The 17303-nt window shown below is 43.5% G+C and overlaps 1 protein-coding gene across 6 annotated transcripts in view; it reads left to right on the top strand.

The window, feature by feature from the left end:
- PPP4R1 (protein phosphatase 4 regulatory subunit 1) overlaps positions 1–17303 on the top strand; it is a 100376-nt gene that overhangs the window by 39877 nt on the left and 43196 nt on the right. For all 6 annotated transcript variants that reach the window (XM_054018125.1, XM_054018126.1, XM_054018131.1 and 3 more), the window contains one exon: positions 14969–15111. In XM_054018125.1, coding sequence (XP_053874100.1) covers positions 14969–15111 — 143 coding nt within the window. The remainder of the gene's footprint in view (positions 1–14968; positions 15112–17303) is intronic.

Genomic DNA, 17303 nt, shown 5'->3' with positions numbered 1-17303 from the left:
AGGGGTTTGGGGCATTGGAGAGGCTCAGAACTAGGGCAGAAGGGAAGGGGAAGGGCAGCCTGCTCTTGCCAGAGTGGAGGTGGGCACTAGGACCCTGCAGCAGCAGGTGATGCCAGAAGCCGGCAGAGCGGAGTGGAGTCAGCATGAGCTGCAGGCTGCGAGTGGTGAGGGGGCAGCAAGTGAGGCCAGGGGACACTCAGGGGGGACTCGTGGGGGTGGCAGGCAGGGCCGGGGGAGAGACCTGGCTCCAAACATTGGGGAGCAGGGAGCTTAGCTGCCACATAAAATAACTCGGGGGGACGGGGGACGGAGGAGCTTGGTGGGTCGGCCCGCGGGCTGCGTGTTTGAGACCCCTGACCTACACGAATAGCGTAGCTGAAGTTACGTATCTTTGATCGATTCCCAACCCTCCCCCCCCCCCCCCCCCCCCCCCAGTGTAGACCAGCCCAAAGAGTTGACAATTGAAGGGAGCCTAACTAATCCTGTAAGCCTTCCTTGCAAAACTCCCATAGGCTTCAATAGGAGTTTCACATGCAGAGGGCTTGCAGAGTTCAGGCCCTATGTTGGTCAAATCAATCACAAGATGCCATAAAATGCTGAGGTAAAGGAGGACATGAGAATTGTTGATGAGGTGGAAGGAAGGATTTTTTTTTCTTGTAGTAGTGGGGGTTTTAGGAGCAATTTGAAGGTGGGAAGAGGGCTTTGCTGATGGAACATATTGAAACTTTTGGATGTTTGAGGTGTGAAGTCAAGAATAGAAGGAAGAAAATGAAATAGTGAGGCAAGAGGACTGGGAAGAGAGTAGGGGATGGGGTTGAATAAGGAGAAATGAGAACAGGGAAGTAGGTGCAGTAAAATTATATATGTAGGGCTTTCTAAGTGAGGATGTGTAGATTAAATTTGATGTAGTAAGAAACAGGAAGTTATGGAGATACTTCAACAGTAGCATCATCTCTCCAGATGTGAGTAACAAGAGAGGAGGATGATTTCAGTAGCAAGAGAGGCCTGACATTACAGGAGGCACAAACATTATTTATACTTCATAGCAGGAATACTGTGGGAGTTTGAGAAACCTGTATAGATCTAACATAAGGAGAAAATTGCTTTTGGTCTTCATCTCCCTTACTCCTTTTCTTTCTTCCAGAATCACAGAACATATTGCTTTTCAAGGCAAATAGTGCTACCAAGGACTACCATGTTAATTTATAATGCATGTTTTTATGTTTATATGAGCAAATGTTATTCATAGATAAGTAGCCATACTGAATAAAAATAAGATAGCAGTGTTGTTTTAAAATATATTTAAATATATACAAAATAGTGGTAAACCATTGTTTCGGGGGGAGGGATAGCTCAGTGGTTTGAGCATTGGCCTGCTAAACCCAGGGTTGTGAGTTCAATCCTTGAGGGGGCCACTTAGGGATCTGGGGCAAAATCAGTACTTGGTCTTGCTAGTGAAGGCAGGGGGCTGGACTCGATGACCTTTCAAGGTCCCTTCCAGTTCTAGGAGATAGGATATCTCCATTTATTTATTTATTGTTTCTAGGGCACTTTCCGGCTTAGGTTTTGCTTTTTAAATCTATGCATCTATAGCAGCAGTTTGCCTATTTTTGTTTTTCCAACTGTGCTGAGCACTAGCATCTCCCAGGACCTCCTGTTAGTTTTGGGTTCTCAGCACATGTGAAAATAGAACGTGTGTGTCTGGGGAAAATAGCTTAATGCAGAGCTATGTACGCTTTGGTGCAGTAATATTGGCAGTCTTTATTGCTATAGTGATGACCAAAAGGAATGAGCAAGTCTGCAGCCTAAAGCTTTCATGCATAACTGTCAATTTGACATATCCGTTTGTAGAAGAAAGACTGAGTACTGAGACCTGAGCTCTAATCTGCTTTGTTTCCTTTAGCAAGAGTAGTGTATTTATGGTCTGGACTGGTATTTGGCTAGTCAGCAAAAGCGGCATTTTAAGCTTTTTGTGCACTGTAGAATTTGCTTCCAGTTTTGTCATACTGTGGGCCTGATTCTGCAGCTGCTCTGTGAATAATACTGCCATTAACTTCATTGTGAGTTTCATGCATGGTACAGATGTAATATCAGGCCGTAACCTATTTCTTTAAGACAGTCAATTTGAACATTCATTGTGCATCTTAAAACAAATGAAAAACTTGTTACAAATGGAGATAGATCTGTCTTGTTGAAGCTGGTTAAAGAGAGTTTGAATACTTATATCTTTTCAATCTACACTGCAGCATTAAATAAAATTGCTAATTTTGTATGGTAAGAAGTGCTATTTTTGTGACTTAGGTTATTTTTTAAACTTGCTTGTAAAACTTATAAACAATTGAAAATTTTAAATTATTTGTGCTTTGTACTTGCTTAGTTTGACTCAAATCTCTATATGGTGGTACTCTGGCTTCATTGTTAGAATTACACCAGAACCAAGCCCAAGTATCAAAAGCACGTGCTGCGAGATCAGACTAAACTAATGTAGACACCTTCATTTTTTGACAGCTGATTTCCATCACTGTCACACTTGAACCATGATGATTGGTTTTCTTCTGATTTTCACCATCTCTCAGCTGGCTCAAATGAGAAACTGAGGCAGTTCTTTTTATTGTGGGCATATTGTATAATTAAGTTTGAAGGCAGAAACAGGGACTTGCACTGAATGTTGCATAGTTGAATGAGAGTCCCCCTCCAGTGCTATTCATAAGGCTTCGTGTCCATCACGGATGATTTCTGTGACTTTTGGTGACCCCTGTGACTTCTGTAGCAGCCAGTGTGGCTAGCCTCAGGGCTCAACAGCAGTTTGGGTGGGGGACTCAGGGCTGGGGGTTGGAGCGTGGGGCAGCGCTTACCTTGGGAGGGCGGGGAGGGCTCCCCGGAAGTGGCTGGCATGTCCCTGTAGCTCCTAGGGAGAGGCGCCACCAGGGCCGCCCCCTGAGTTCCCATTGGCTGTGGTTCCTGGCCAATGGAAGCTGTGAAGCCGGAGCTCGTGGCGGAGGCAGTGCACGGAGCCCTCTGGCCTTCACTCCTCCTAGGAACTGCAGGGACATGCCATCCGCTTCCGAGGAGCTGCGCGGAGCCAGGTAGGGAGCCTGCCAGCCCCGCCAACCCTCCCACTCAGGACCAGTGGGGGTCCGGGGTCACGTGCTGCCACCTGTTCTCTCCCCTCTTACCCCCCCGCCCAGCACCAGCAGGGGTCCTGGGCCAACCCACCCATCCCCCTCCGCGGCACCCCCGGACCGCCCTTCCCAGATCACCCACAGCCCAAGCTTTAGTTAGGGGTATATAGTACAAATCATGGACAGGTCACGGGCCGTAAATTTTTGTTTACTGCCTGTGACCTGTCCATGACTTTTATTAAAAATACCTGTGACTAAAAGGTAGCCTTAGCTATTGGTAATCAAAATATAGGTATTACAGCTGGAGTGCTAGAAACACCTATACTAAGGTTGTCTAATAACTTCCATTACAAACCCATATCTTCAGACACTCCTAATGTTAAGTCCATTATTAGGCTGAAATTTTCCAGTCATGGTCTCTAGCTTTTTTTAACGTTTGAACCAAAATGGTTCAGTTGTGTGTCTGCATTTGAGTACAAGAATAATGAGTAAAAATATGATTTTTATTATAAAAATTCTTATTCTAAGAACACAGAAATTACTATAGAGGATCAGACCAGTGATCTGTCTTGTCAAATATCCTGTCTCCAACGGTGGCTAGTAACATCTGCTTTAGAGGAGGAAACCCAGAAGTAGGCAGTTGTGGATTAATCTGCCTAAGGTTTCCTCCTAACCCCCAGTAGCTTAGAGGTTAATGTCTGTCCCAAAGTTTGAGGGTTTCTGTTCCTTCCAAAGTTCTTGTTTGTTTATTTTTTTTTTAATATTTACTACCATAATTGGGATAGGGTATGTGTGCATGGCAGAAGGTATTGTTGCACACACAAACATTTAGTTCATTTTTTGTATCCTGCTAAGCTCTTGATCTCACTGACAACTTGTGGTAAAGAGTTCCACAGACTAATTATACTTTGTGTGGTAAAAATATTTATTCTTCCGAATTCGCTACTTTTCAGTTTCATTGTCCTCTTAGTTCTTACCAAAAAAAAGAGCGAATAGCGGTTAATGTGCAAACACAAATCTGCCTTGTGTATACATATGTACTTGTGTGAAGCCCATCACCATAGCATCTGAATGCCTTACAACCATTAATTGATTTATCCTCCCAACACTCTTGTCAAGTGTAATGTATTCACCCTTGTGAAAGTTAGTCTTGCAGTGAAGACACTGGACTGGGATTCAAGGGTAATGTCCCAGCTTTGCCACAGTCTCCTTTGTGGGTGTGGACAAGTCACTTGTGCCTCCTTTTGCCATATGTAAAACGGGGATAATTGTACTTCTCTACTTCATCAGTAATCATGATACCCTCCCTACCTCATTGTTTTTGTAGCATCTTGTGTTTTGTTTAGCAAACATGGAGCCTGATGCTGCAGGTTCTGTGTGCATGGAGTGCCATTAACTCCCTTTTGAAGTTAACGTTTCAATTCCCATTGAAGTTGTTGTGAATTTTGCAGAGTGCCTGTAGCACTGGGTCCCCTTCATTTGTAACATCTGTAAGACAGGGACTGTATGTCCATCTATTTTTGGAAAATACCATGTGTATTTAGGGTACTATAAAAACTACTAATGTAAAAAAACGTTCTAAAGGGCTATTGGGGAAAATGGCAGGGTTGGAGAAGAAAATCTTCTGCTGGAAAAATATATATTTCACCAAACATAGAGATTGTTAGAACCAGGGCCGGCTCCAGCCACCAACCTGGCAAGCAGGTGCTTGGGGCGGCGACTCCGGAGAGGGGCGGCACATCCAGCTATCCGGTGGCAATTCGGCGGACGGTCCCTCACTCCAGCTCGGAGCAAAGGCCCTCCCGCTGAATTGCTGCCGCAGATCGCTATCGCGGCACTTTTATTTTTTAGCTGCTTGGGGCTGCCAAAACCCTGGAGCCGGCCGTGGTTAGAACACAGTCACCAGAATGACAGACTAGTTAGTTTTCTACATACATCTATCTATCTATCTCAAATACAATTTACTTGATCAGTTTTTTGGAAAATGTTAAGTTTATCATGAGACTAATTATGAGGCTGTAATCAAGCCTAGAATGAAAAATACTTTTTAACCATAATTAATCAAGTAACATATGGCAAGCCAAATATAAATAACTTGTTTGCCATGATAATTGCTGAAACATCTCCTCCCCCTGCCAAAAGTCCCTCTCACTTGGCAGTTACTAGCAAAAATTCTCTCCTTGAATTGTAGGGTTACCATACGTCCGGATTTTCCCGGACATGTCCGGCTTTTGGGGGCTCAAATCCCCGTCCGGGGGGAAATCCCCAAAAGCCGGGCATGTCTGGGAAAATCGGGAGGGAGGGCTCGGCCGGGGCCTCTTTGTCTGGGGTCGGCGGTGCGGGGTCGCGGGGCCGGGGGCATGGTGCCGGGCCGGGGGCCAGGCCGGGCCAGGGTCGCAGTGCCGGGCCGGGCTGGGTGCGGGGCCGGGCCAGGAGCCGGGGGGCCAGGCCCGCGGGGCCGGGGGCGCGGGGTTGGGGAGCTGGGCCCGCGGGGTCGGGGAGGTGGGGGGGTGCGCCGGGCCGCTGGAGGCTGGCAGTGCTGGGCGGGCCGGGGATGGTCGGCCGGGGGCCGGGGCCAGCACCCCAGGGCCCGAGCCGAGCCAGGCTGGAGCCGCCGGGGGGCCAGCCTGGGCTGCGCCTCCTCCCCCCATATCTCCTTTACCTGCTTCAGGCTTCCCGCGAATCAAATGTTCGCGGGAAGCATTTGGAGGCACAAAATATGGTAACCCTATTGAATTGCTAATCCCTAGTTTGGTCCACTCCTGGCTGGTTAGCAAGGCATATGGAAAGAGCAAAGCATCACAGCTGGCAGCCTGAAGGAGCTTGTCTGAGTCGATGGCACTCCTGAAAAGAGAGGAGCAAGCTCTGCAGGCAAGCAGGAAAGCAAGCAGGCTTTCACTTAGTCCAGTTTTTTTTGTTGAACACAGCCCTAGCAAAGTCTGTGTGGGATAGAAGGACAGATGAAAGGGAGGGGGAAGTGAGTGAGGGTGGGGATTAAGAGAGAGAATTGGAAGGAAGAGGAGAGAGAGTAACAGAAAGAAAGAGGAGGAAAATGGTATATGAAAGAGAGTGTATACTAGATTGAAGGAGAGACGGGAATAAAGCTTTAAGATTTGGTTAAATTTATTACTGTTTAAATTATTCTAACTGTATCCTGAGATCATACAAACTGACACAGTTCATGTAAACTATATAAATATATATGCAAATTAGATTCTGCCCTCAGGCTCTTGACAAGTCACCATTGTGATTCTCAGTGCTGGAAATTTTATGCATCTTAATGTGAAGCTCAATACACAGGTGGCGGTTGTGCAGAGAAAGGTACTTTCAAGAGGTGTCGTCTTTCTCCCCATACTGTGTAGCCAGCCTTCTAATACATAACACATATAAACCAGTATTGTTTGATATGTGTTTCATCAGAAGATGGTATCTAATTAAGAACAGAAACTTTCATGCAAAGCAATAAATGTATCCTGTGCAAAAAACACATAGAGGTGTAAGGGTTTTCAAATGAGTTTCTTCAACACATTCGCCAGAGATAAAGAAAATCACCAGTTGTGGCAACATTAACATCGACAAGAACTTCAGTTCTCAGACATTATTACCACCCAAACCTCATGATAACCAAATACTCAGGCTTCATCTACCTACATGGGAGAAATAGTTATTGTGGAATAAGCTCATGTGGACACTATTCCAGAATAAAGTTATTGTTTTTTCGCAGTAACATCCACATGGGGAGTTATTCTAGAATAGCTATGCCAGTCAGTTTCCCCTTGTAGACAAACCCTAAGACTCCTCAGCTCCACAACTCCGTTTCAGTGCAACATATCAACAACCACAGTGCACACACATCCAGTGCCTCATAACCACAATGCAATCGGAACCTAAACCTCAGCTAGGTTAAGATATGTTTCCTGTTGGCATATGTGTAATGTTAAAGTCTGTGTGAACAAGTATCAGGTCACTGGGCGTGTGCATTGATTTACATGTTGATACCCAACTCCATTATAAAAGTTGTCAGGGAACACTGGTGCTTTTTGGCTGCTCAGTGGGGGGGCGGGATCAGTTGAGGCTTTTGGCACATGAGGAGATGTGAAAGTCACTTCTGGATTTTGAGATAAGTACTTTAGATTAATGTTTATGTTTAAAATGATCAATGGCGAAATAGTTAATTCAGATTTAAAAATGAGAATTACAGTGTTCTATGCAATGTAGTGTGATTCCCAGGATATTGCAGTGTCAACATTCCCAACTCATTGAGATGATTGGGACAATTCACACTTTGCAGAGTACAGTAGAACCTCAGAGTTACGAACACCTCTGGAATTGAGGTTGTTCATAACTCTGCAATGTTTGTATCTCTGAACAAAACGTTATGGCTGTTCTTTCAAAAGTTTACAGTTGAACATTGACTTAATACAATTTTGAAACTTTAGTATGCAGAAGAAAAATGCTGCTTTCCCTTTATTTTTTTTAGTATTTACATTTAACTCAGTATTGTACTGTATTTGCCTTTTTTTTTTTTTTTGGTCTCTGCTACCTGATTACATACTTGCAGTTCCAAATGAGGTGGTTGACTGGTCTGTTCGTAACTCTGAGGTTCTACTGTAATTGTAGCAGGCAGTTACTAGGGCGGACAAAACTGTATCAGTTTACACTTGAATCATCTTTTCAAGTTCACATCCAGGAGAATTAGAAACCACTTAAAAACAAAAAAAACTTAAATTCTGGAGTACAGTTCCATGACTAAACAGCTGCAGAACACATGAGAGCTTGGTGGAGCTAAATTGAATTTTGATAAATGAGAAAAATGAATACAAAAGACTTAAGTGTAAAGCTTGAAAAGTACCCAGTCTATGAGATATTAGGAAAAAGTATATGTTTGAGAAGTTACAAACTTGTCTGTGGTAATTTGCTATAAGAGGACATAAAGATATACTTTCAGGTGACAAAATTAAAAAAGGGAGCATTTTAAAATGTTTCCCCGACAAAGGTAGAAAATGATTTTTCCAAACAAATGTTATGAAAAATGTAATCATCTTCTGAAGACGTATTGTGTTATTTGGAGTCTAAATGCAATCATTAAAGTTTGAAGTAGACATTTTAAATCCTGATTTGAAGTAAAAATCCTCAACCCAACTTTATTATTTATTTGTATTTAGAGGCCTGGGCTCGTTGAACTAAGCCCTGTGCAAACATAAAACACAGATATGGTTCTTGTCCTGAAGACCTTACAGTCTAATTGAGTAATAACCTTAACCAATGCCTCCATAATCTGTAATTTGTGATGACGACTAAACCATTTGTTTTTGTTTGGTTACAGTTTGTATTTTATAGAATTAATAATAGCAATTGCAGTTTACTCTGATATAAAGAAATCTATCTTTAGGCTGCGATAGGACAAAGTTAAGTAGGAAGAAGAGGTGGAGAAGTGAAAGTGGAGAGAATGAGGGAGGGTTGGATATTTTTCTCTTTTCATCTTTGGCATTATTTTTGTTAGTACATTTTTAGGAAATATAATGCAAAAGGCTGTACTAATGTAAGATTGAGATTGTGGATCTAGGTCCCTTTTCAACAAGGCACTTAAACATGTGCCTAAGTGCTTTGCAGAATTGAGACCTTAAACACGAGCGTCAGGGAACTTGGAAGTTTAAGGTTCTCGCACAGCAATAGTATTGCATATATGATGTATATTGAATTATTAACTATGCTGTTAAATGTATACACTTAATTACATGGAAAAACTACATTAAAAGAGCATTATTAAGGTTGTAAAGTCAAGCTCTCTGAAATTAGGAAATGCCAGAATTAAGGCTGTCCGAGCAACCTTATTTTGTCCCCCTTGTGCATGGACATCTTGATACAGTGTTTAATTACATGATCACATACTATAGTTTCTACAGAATCCTTGTCTCATTCAGAGCACGGAATAAAGTGGTGCTAACTTAATTAGAAGATTTTCAATGTTTTGCTTTATCAGTGTGTGGCTATTAAAACTGTGCTCTGAATACAGAATTTTTAGTTTCATCATGCGTTTATCTATGGCTTTTATAGCTATAATCTCAGAGTGCTTCACAGATATTAATGAACTTATTTTCACAATATCCTGGTGAGGTTAGGGCATGGTATCAAGTCCCATTTTACAGATGGGGTGCTGAGGCATGAAGAGATTAAGTATCCAAACATTTTTGGTGACCAATAGGACCATATTTTTCAGAATAATTAGCATTATTTAGCACTTTATATATTGAAAATGTAGTTCCCATTGACTTCAGTTGCAGCTGTGAGTGCTCAGCAATTCTGCAGATCTTGTGCTGGGCCCCCACAAAATGAAGAACACTCAGTTAGTGGCAAGCTGTGAATATTTTTGGTTTAAGTGACTTGCATAACATCACATAGAAATTCTGTAGCAGAGGCAAGATAGAATCCAGTTTCCCAAGATGTCATTCAACTGTCTTAACCATGAGATCATACTTTCTCTGCCTGCGATCTATTGTATTCACTACACGCTTCCCATCTTCTGCAACAAACGAGGCATGGATCCAATAGACAAGTCTTCTATACTAGACAACTCTGATTCTTCTCCAGAGTAGAATCTTCCTGTGCACTGAATGAGGCTGTGGTCCTATGAGAAAAAAAAAAATTCCACCTCCACCCCCCTTCCCCCGAACTGTTTCCTGTTCCAGTTCTTCCAACTCCTAGTCAGTTTTTCCTCCCCACCTCCTGAGTCCCAGTTTCAGCAAACTCCTTGTCCCAATTTAACCCTTTCCCTTTCCTGCATTTGAATCAGCGTCTTCCATGCTGCATGGGTGCCAGTAGGGTAGCCGTTGAGAGCACAGGAAGGACAGGCTCCCTGCTCTCAGTTCCCGTGGCTGGCTCCATTCTGACTCAGAGTAGGGAAAGTGTGACGACTCCCCCGTAGTCCAGGGCAGGAGCATGGTCAATTGCTCTGTGGGGATTGTGCAAGCAAGGTCTGATCAGCAGTAGGCTGGAACATGTTCAGTCACAGTCTGGTCAGTGCTAGGAGCTATGAGAGGTACAGAGAATGTTGGTGAACGTGTAATCTTTCATTTTTAGCAGCTAAAAATCTCATGTCTGTACTGAGCATGTGCAAACTGAGATTTCTCAAAGGCTCATAATTTAGCATGGATTTTCATAGGGATGGCAAAAGGCACACCACTGATACAAAGACCCCTCCCCTGCCAAATGTGAAGTCCCTGCCCCAAAGCATGGGGAAGCAAGAACTTTTCAAAGAAGAGGGGCCAGAATTTTTAACATAGGTACTAACAATGTATTTTCCCCAAACTTGGAAACAGTTGAACAGTTTTGGCTAAAATTTTCCAAAAATATTCACCCTGAGGCAGACACCCGAAGTGTATAATTTCATCTCCGAGAGTCTGGCAAAGTTTTATAAGCAACTGAAAAACAGGGTTGTCTTATTGAGAAGTATCAGGCAACATCAATAGTAGCTGGTGCTATCAGCTGTGACTATAATGCTACTCTATAAACTTTACAATTTACATATACGGAATTTTTTTAATTATAAATTTTAAGTTATTTAAACATTTTTGTTGTGTTTAATATAATGTGTTGAAATGAATAGTGTCTTTGGCTGCTCAGTTTCTCTTCCTCCTTCTTAATGGCTGCTTGGCTCACTGACATTGTTTGTACTGCCAAAAATGTGCACTCAATCAGTAAACTGGAGTCTAAGCTCTTTTTTTAATCTGGTAATGTTCACTACGTCTATTCTGATGAAAGTTCAGATTTAATACATTGAAAGGATTTTTAGGGTCTTATTTTTAGACATTTGTTTGATTGTATAGTTTTTCGATTTGTACTTGTACGTGTGTCCAGAGAATCTTCTTTTTAAAGACATTTTATGTTTCTCTTATACAAGTGCTTAGTAATGTCTTTTGAAGAGAAACAGCCCAAAACTGTTCATTTGCACTTGTCTGTCTTCACTGTAAATAGTCAAAACAGCCACTAACTTGATTATTTTGGGACTTTCTTAGTGGCTTACAAAAAACGAACTCTTAGAAAATACTTTTGTGCATTCTTCCTAGCTTCTAAATAAATTTAAAATGTGTAGTATGAAGAAATGGAACTGCTAGGCAGAAATTTTATTATTTTACCACTCAGAACCATTGCTTCTAATCTAGAAACTATGCAGCATTAACAACAAGGAGTCTGGTGGCACCTTAAAGACTAATAGAGTTATTTGGGCATAAGCTTTCGTGGGATGCATCTGAAGAAGTGAGGTTTTTACCCACGAAAGCTTATGCCCAATTAAATCTGTTAGTCTTTAAGGTGCCAGCAGACTCCTTGTTGTTTTTGTAGATACAGACTAACACGGCTGCCTCCTGCAGCATTAGATTTGCTCTATCTACCACTGGATATAGTAGTGCAAATAGCAAAATTTGTCTTGCTCACTCAGGTTTAATTGCAGCATGCAGTTAGTCCGTACTAAGAATAAATAATATTCTCCCTCTTAGAATAAGGACTTCTTTTTACAACCACTCTGTTTTGATGATTGCTATATGTTCTGTAATAAGATTTACAGTGAACGTGTTCAACAAAATGAGGAAAGTTAGTGCCATATAGACTTCACCTGAAAAGTTCATGTGTGAATTTCCAATAAGGAACAAATGGTAGAATATACACCTATGAAAGAATATTACACAAAGACTTCTAATCCTCAAAATCACTGTAATTTGAAGGTATTGTCTTTTCATTATGTATGGTTGTAACAAATCTATTCTCTAACAGCAGCTACAGGTGTTGAAAAATTCTGGAGAGGCAGATTTATCCAGTGGTTAGGTCTGAAATAGGTTGTTTTCTGGGCAAATGGAGTATCGGGATTCAGTAATGTCCCACTGTCTATTAAAATTGAGGATGTACAAAATACCCAATTTGAATTTGATCCATATATCTTCAGAGATATGTGAATCCAGTATATGAAGATATTCAGATTAACTCAAATAGTGTCCCACTTCCTCCACAAAAAATGAATTAATATTCATGAAATTATTAAATATTATGAAAATATACAATAAATGAAAAATAGAATGAATAACTATTAAATACAAACAGAATTTTAGAAAAAATGTTAGTAATTGTTGCCAAAATTAAAATTCCAAAAGGAGCTGCTGTGATCGTTTGATCACTACTAGATACTCTGTTGAGCAGGGTCTCATCTGAGATATGTTCAATTCACAGCCAGTCAGGTTTTCCTTTCTCTCCCAAATAACTTGAGTGACAAGTGGCAAGTGTGTCGCCATATGAGTTTTGTCCACTTCCCCCAAAACAAGATGCCATGTGCTGCTCCTTCCCTCTGCCTTGGAGCTGCTCCCTGAGCCTCCTACTTGCTGTGCGGGGGTTGGAAAAAGGGGGTCTAATGTCAGGGTGTCCCCATCCTCCCTGTTCCTACACCCTGCTTACACCTTCTCCATATAGAGCAGGGTGGGGACACGGATGAGAGAGCTTGGGGCAGCAGCTGCTGTCTCAACTTCCTGATCCACTTAAAAAGACAATGTACTTAAGGGTGGGTCAGCTTACTTAAAGAGGCAGTGTGCTTCTCTTCCCCCCCCCCTTCCCCCCACAAGGTGTGTCTGTCTCTGTCTGCTATGCTGTCTCCCCTCCCCTCCATTCGTGTTTCCTTGTAGAGGGCAGGAGCAGCACACAGCAGTGGGGGGAGGGACAGCTGGACTGCCGGCAATTGATAGCCTGCTGGGTGGCTGCCACACATGGAACTTAGGGGAGCAGGGAGCTGAGCGGGGAGCTGCTGGTCCACTCTGGTTCCAAGTCCCCACCAGCTAGCTTCAACGGGCAGCTCTTTCTGCAAGCAGTGGACAAAGCAGGCAGCTGCCAAACAACCTTATAAGGGAGCATTGCGCAACTTTAAATGAGCATGTTCTTTAATTGATCAGCAACAAAACAACGTTAACTGGGATGACTTTAAGTGAGGAGTTACTGTATATCAGAGTGTCACATTACCAAAGAAGTGAGAAGCTAGGTATCAAGAAATCAGGATCCCTTCAAGTTTTTGCATGTTATGGCTTACTCTGCTGTGCTTTGGCATCTATTTTATTTTGCTAACAGTACATGATGTGATTAGAATTGTTGTTAGCCGGCATGCAATTTTGAGCCACTGTGTACCTGAGAATCATAACTGCTATGTGATGACTTGAGGAAGTTCTTATTAGGCATCCATTGGAGTGAAAATGTGGAATTTTACATTCCTAGTTTTAAATGTCTCTTTGCATATTTACTTCTATGGTCTGTGTGCGTATTCTGAATGATGGAAATGCTGCTTATCTATTTTTCTCACTGTTCTATTTCTTCTTTGAGTAAACAGGAAAATATAAGCTCTAAAGGGGTGAGTGTGCAGGTGGGATTTATTTGGAAACTCTGCTAATGCAATTTCAGTTTTTTTCAAGAATTATATATACTCGTTCATAAGCCGAATTTTTTTAGTAAAAAAGGGAAGCACCAGAGAAGGGGGTCGGCTTATGAACGGGTATAGAAAGGGAGAGGTGGGACACAGCCCCTCCCCCCAACAGGGGGAGCCAGGAGAGGCAGCACAGCCTGCAGAGACAGAAGGGAAGAGGTGGGGCCAGAGTCTCTTCACTTCTGGCTGTGCTGCTCTTCCCCCAGCCTCCAAAGCAGCTGCAGCTCTGGGGCTGGCCAGTTGCAGCCGTGCTGCTCAGCCCCGCCCCCCAGAGCAGGCTGTGGCCACCCGGCCCAGCCCACTGGAACATGCTGCGGCAGCGCCGCCTGGTCTGGCCCACCGGAGCAGGCTGTGGCTGCGCTGCCCAGCCTGCCGGAGCAGCTCCAGCCAGGCCAGAGACATCCTCCCCCTGGCCCTCCCCAGATAAGGTGGGAAGGGGATGGGATGGGTAGAGTGTGGGTGTCCCGGGCTATGGGTGGGGTCATGTAGGGAGTGGTCACAGGGGTTACTCCTCTGACTCCTAGCTTCTCCCCCCAGAAAAATTTCCCCGCCAATTGCTGTCCCGGCCTGTCAGGGTAAGCAGCTGGCGCACCAGGACACTTTGTTTACTTTGGTTTACCTCCATGCCTGCGGAAGCTTGAGGTAAATAAACCATCTCGGCCCGCCAGCAACTTATCCTGATGGCCCGGGAGCCAAAGTTTGCTGACCCCTGAATTATAGGGTCAGCTTATGAACGGGTTATAAAAAAATTCCCATTTTTACTTATCCATCTGGGGTGGGGGGTCGGTTTATAAATGAACCGGCTTATAAATGAACCGGCTTATAAATGAACCGGCTTATGATTGAGAATATATGGTAGGTATTTGCCCCAGTTATACTGTATCTTGTCACTCTTTCCCCACTCATCAACAATATGTTCCCTTAGGATCCTGTCAGTTGGCTTCTCTCACTCAGATATGGAATCCTCTGGTCTGGATTTTATTGTTTGGTTAACTGCACCCACAAAGGCTGTAGAAGCTGCTGAAATTTTGTTTGGTGCCCAAACTATTCTCCCTATTTTGAGTCCTGAAACTGCATTATGGCCTGATCTGTCTGTTTCTATGCCATAGCAAACAGCTTCTTCTGCACTTAGAGGGTGGCCTTGGGGGGCTTCCTTCTTCTCTTTCTCTTGCCACCTTGCAGTAAAAAACTGGGCCCAGATTGTCAGCAGGTTCTGTGATGCAACCAATATCTGCACCCTGGGTTGTAAAAGGTTGGTGGTTACCTTATCAAACTGTTTTTAGCATAAATACATTAGGATGTGATTCACCTGGACAGCATTTTAAAAAGAGTTTAATATTATTGCAGATACAATGCCTTTTTTATTTTATTTTATATTATTTTGACATTCTTACAGAGCCAACTGTGCGAGCAGAACTGATGGAACAGGTGCCTCATATCGCTGTGTTTTGTCAAGAAAACAGGCCTTCAATACCATATGCTTTTTCCAAATACTTGTTGCCTATTGTGGTGAGATACCTTGCAGACCAGAATAACCAGGTAAGAGTCCTTTATAAACACAGTGTTATGTTCTAAAATTGAATGGATAATACACTTTCTCAAATAGGATAATGCAAACATTTTATACCAAGCAAATAAGGTTTAGAGCACCAAGAAATAAATCTAAGTCTGAATTTCTGTGAAAAATTAGTTTGATATTTTTTATAATAGGATCTGAGCTGGTCTTAGGCATCTGTGGTTTCCCTTACGTAATGCTAAAGCACCACTACCAAAACAACACTATCCTTTTATAGGCTTACATATTATACATTCCTTGTAAGGAAGAAAGAAATAAAACAAATTTTTAATTTTCATAGAATTTAAGGCCAGAAGGGATCATAATGATCATCTTTAATTTCCCATATGACAGGCTGTAGAACCTCACCCAGTTATTTGTGTCTTATGCCCATAGCTTTTGTTTGAGTTTTAGCATAAGTTTTGGAAAGGTATCTAGTCTAGATGTAAAGACTTCAAAGGATGAAGCATCCACCATGTTTTTAAGTAAGTTCTTCCAGTGGTTAATTACCCTCACTGTTAAAAATTTGGGCCTTTTTTCTAGTCTGAATTTGTCCAGCTTCATCTTCCCATCATTGAACTTCATTATGCCCCTTTCTGTTAGATTAAAGAGCTGAATCTCTTTTCTATGTAGGCACTTGCACATTGTGATCAAACCAGCTCTTCACCTTCTTTCAAGAAGGTCAGTCTAGTTTCTTATAGTCTGTCACTGTACGGCATGTTATCCAGACCTCAAATCATTCTTGTAGATCTTTTTTGAACCCTTTCCAATTTTTCAACATATTTGATGTGTAAATACTAAAACTAGACACAGTATTCTGGTTATAGTCTCACTAATGCCATATACAGAGGTAATATCACATCCCTATTACTTGAGAAAGCACTCGAAGATGAATATCATGTCCATTCCAATAGGTGTGTGCGCATGCGGCATGCGCAATCGTCTGAAGGTTTTTCCCCTAGCAGTACCCGTCGGGTCATCTGTGGAGCCCCCTGGATTGGCCCCCTCATGGTGGTGTATATAGGACACTGCCTACCCGCCACCTCAGTTCCTTCTTACCACTAGTGATGGTCGTTGGAGCTTCCTTCAGTCTCTTGCTTCGTAAGTGCCTACCTAGTGGTTACTGTCTAGTTAGTTGTAAATAATTCTTGAAAGTTGTAGTTAGCCTCTTGCGGGAGGTTTTCCCCCACCTCCCTAGCTCCCCTGACCGGTGTATGCCTCCATCTGAGGGATTTAAGTCCTGCGAACGCTGCGGGAAACCTATGCCCAAGGGCAATCCGCATGCGTCGTGCCTTAAATGCCAGGGTGAGAGCCATCAAACAGATAAGTGCTCCATTTGCAGAAGCTTTAGACCTAGGACAAAGAGGGAGCAGAACTATCACCTCAAGCTCCTTTTAATGGAGGTGGCTCTTCGCCCTCAGCTGGCACCAGAAGCAGCACTGGCAACATCGATGCGGGATTCCTCGGCATCGAAAAAAGACTACTCCAGGGAGCATAGACACTGCTCCCTGGCTCACAAAGCGGGTTTGAGCACGCGGCACCTCTCTCAGTCCCCGGTGCCGCATAAGAAGAAAAAGGCAGACAGGGGTCGGTCCCCTGTCAGGAAACCGCACAGGGATCCCAGCGGGGTGTGTCCTTTGTCACAGCCTGGCCCTCAGACCATCGATTCTAGCCCTGACAAGGGTTCCATCAATTCAGGTGCTTGTGGACTCCTCCGACTCGGGAGGAATTGGAGGATGAGATTGATCTCCCGTCCATGCCAGATACTTTTGAGGCCATGTGGGACCTTATTGCCATGACGGCACAGTCCTTGGCCCTGCAGGCGCGAGCACCGGCACCAGTCCAGGCGGCGGAGCAAGGCCTGGCACCAGCGACGGCGCAGTTTGCGGCACTGACGGAGCAAGCCAAAGATGCTACGGCGCTGCTCCCCGGCATCGCGGTAACGTTCCCTGCACCATTGGGCTTTGCCTCTCCATCGTCTGGCACAGGCTATTTGTCGGACTCCGTTAATGGGTCATCGATCTCCCGACATAGTTGGTACAGGTCTCGGTCCCGGCACTGTAGATCATGGGATGTGCTGGCACCCGTGGTATCCTGGCCGCCACAGTGGCAGGGGCTGGTACAGTGGCCCTTTTGGACTCCTTGGGCCTACCATCCGCTCATGGGCTGCGTCCGT

This window comes from Malaclemys terrapin, chromosome 2 (assembly GCF_027887155.1).
Source record: "Malaclemys terrapin pileata isolate rMalTer1 chromosome 2, rMalTer1.hap1, whole genome shotgun sequence".
Taxonomy (NCBI): Eukaryota; Metazoa; Chordata; order Testudines; family Emydidae; genus Malaclemys; species Malaclemys terrapin.
The sequence above is the reverse complement of the archived record's forward strand: the minus strand, read 5'-3'. Positions and strand labels throughout refer to the sequence as shown.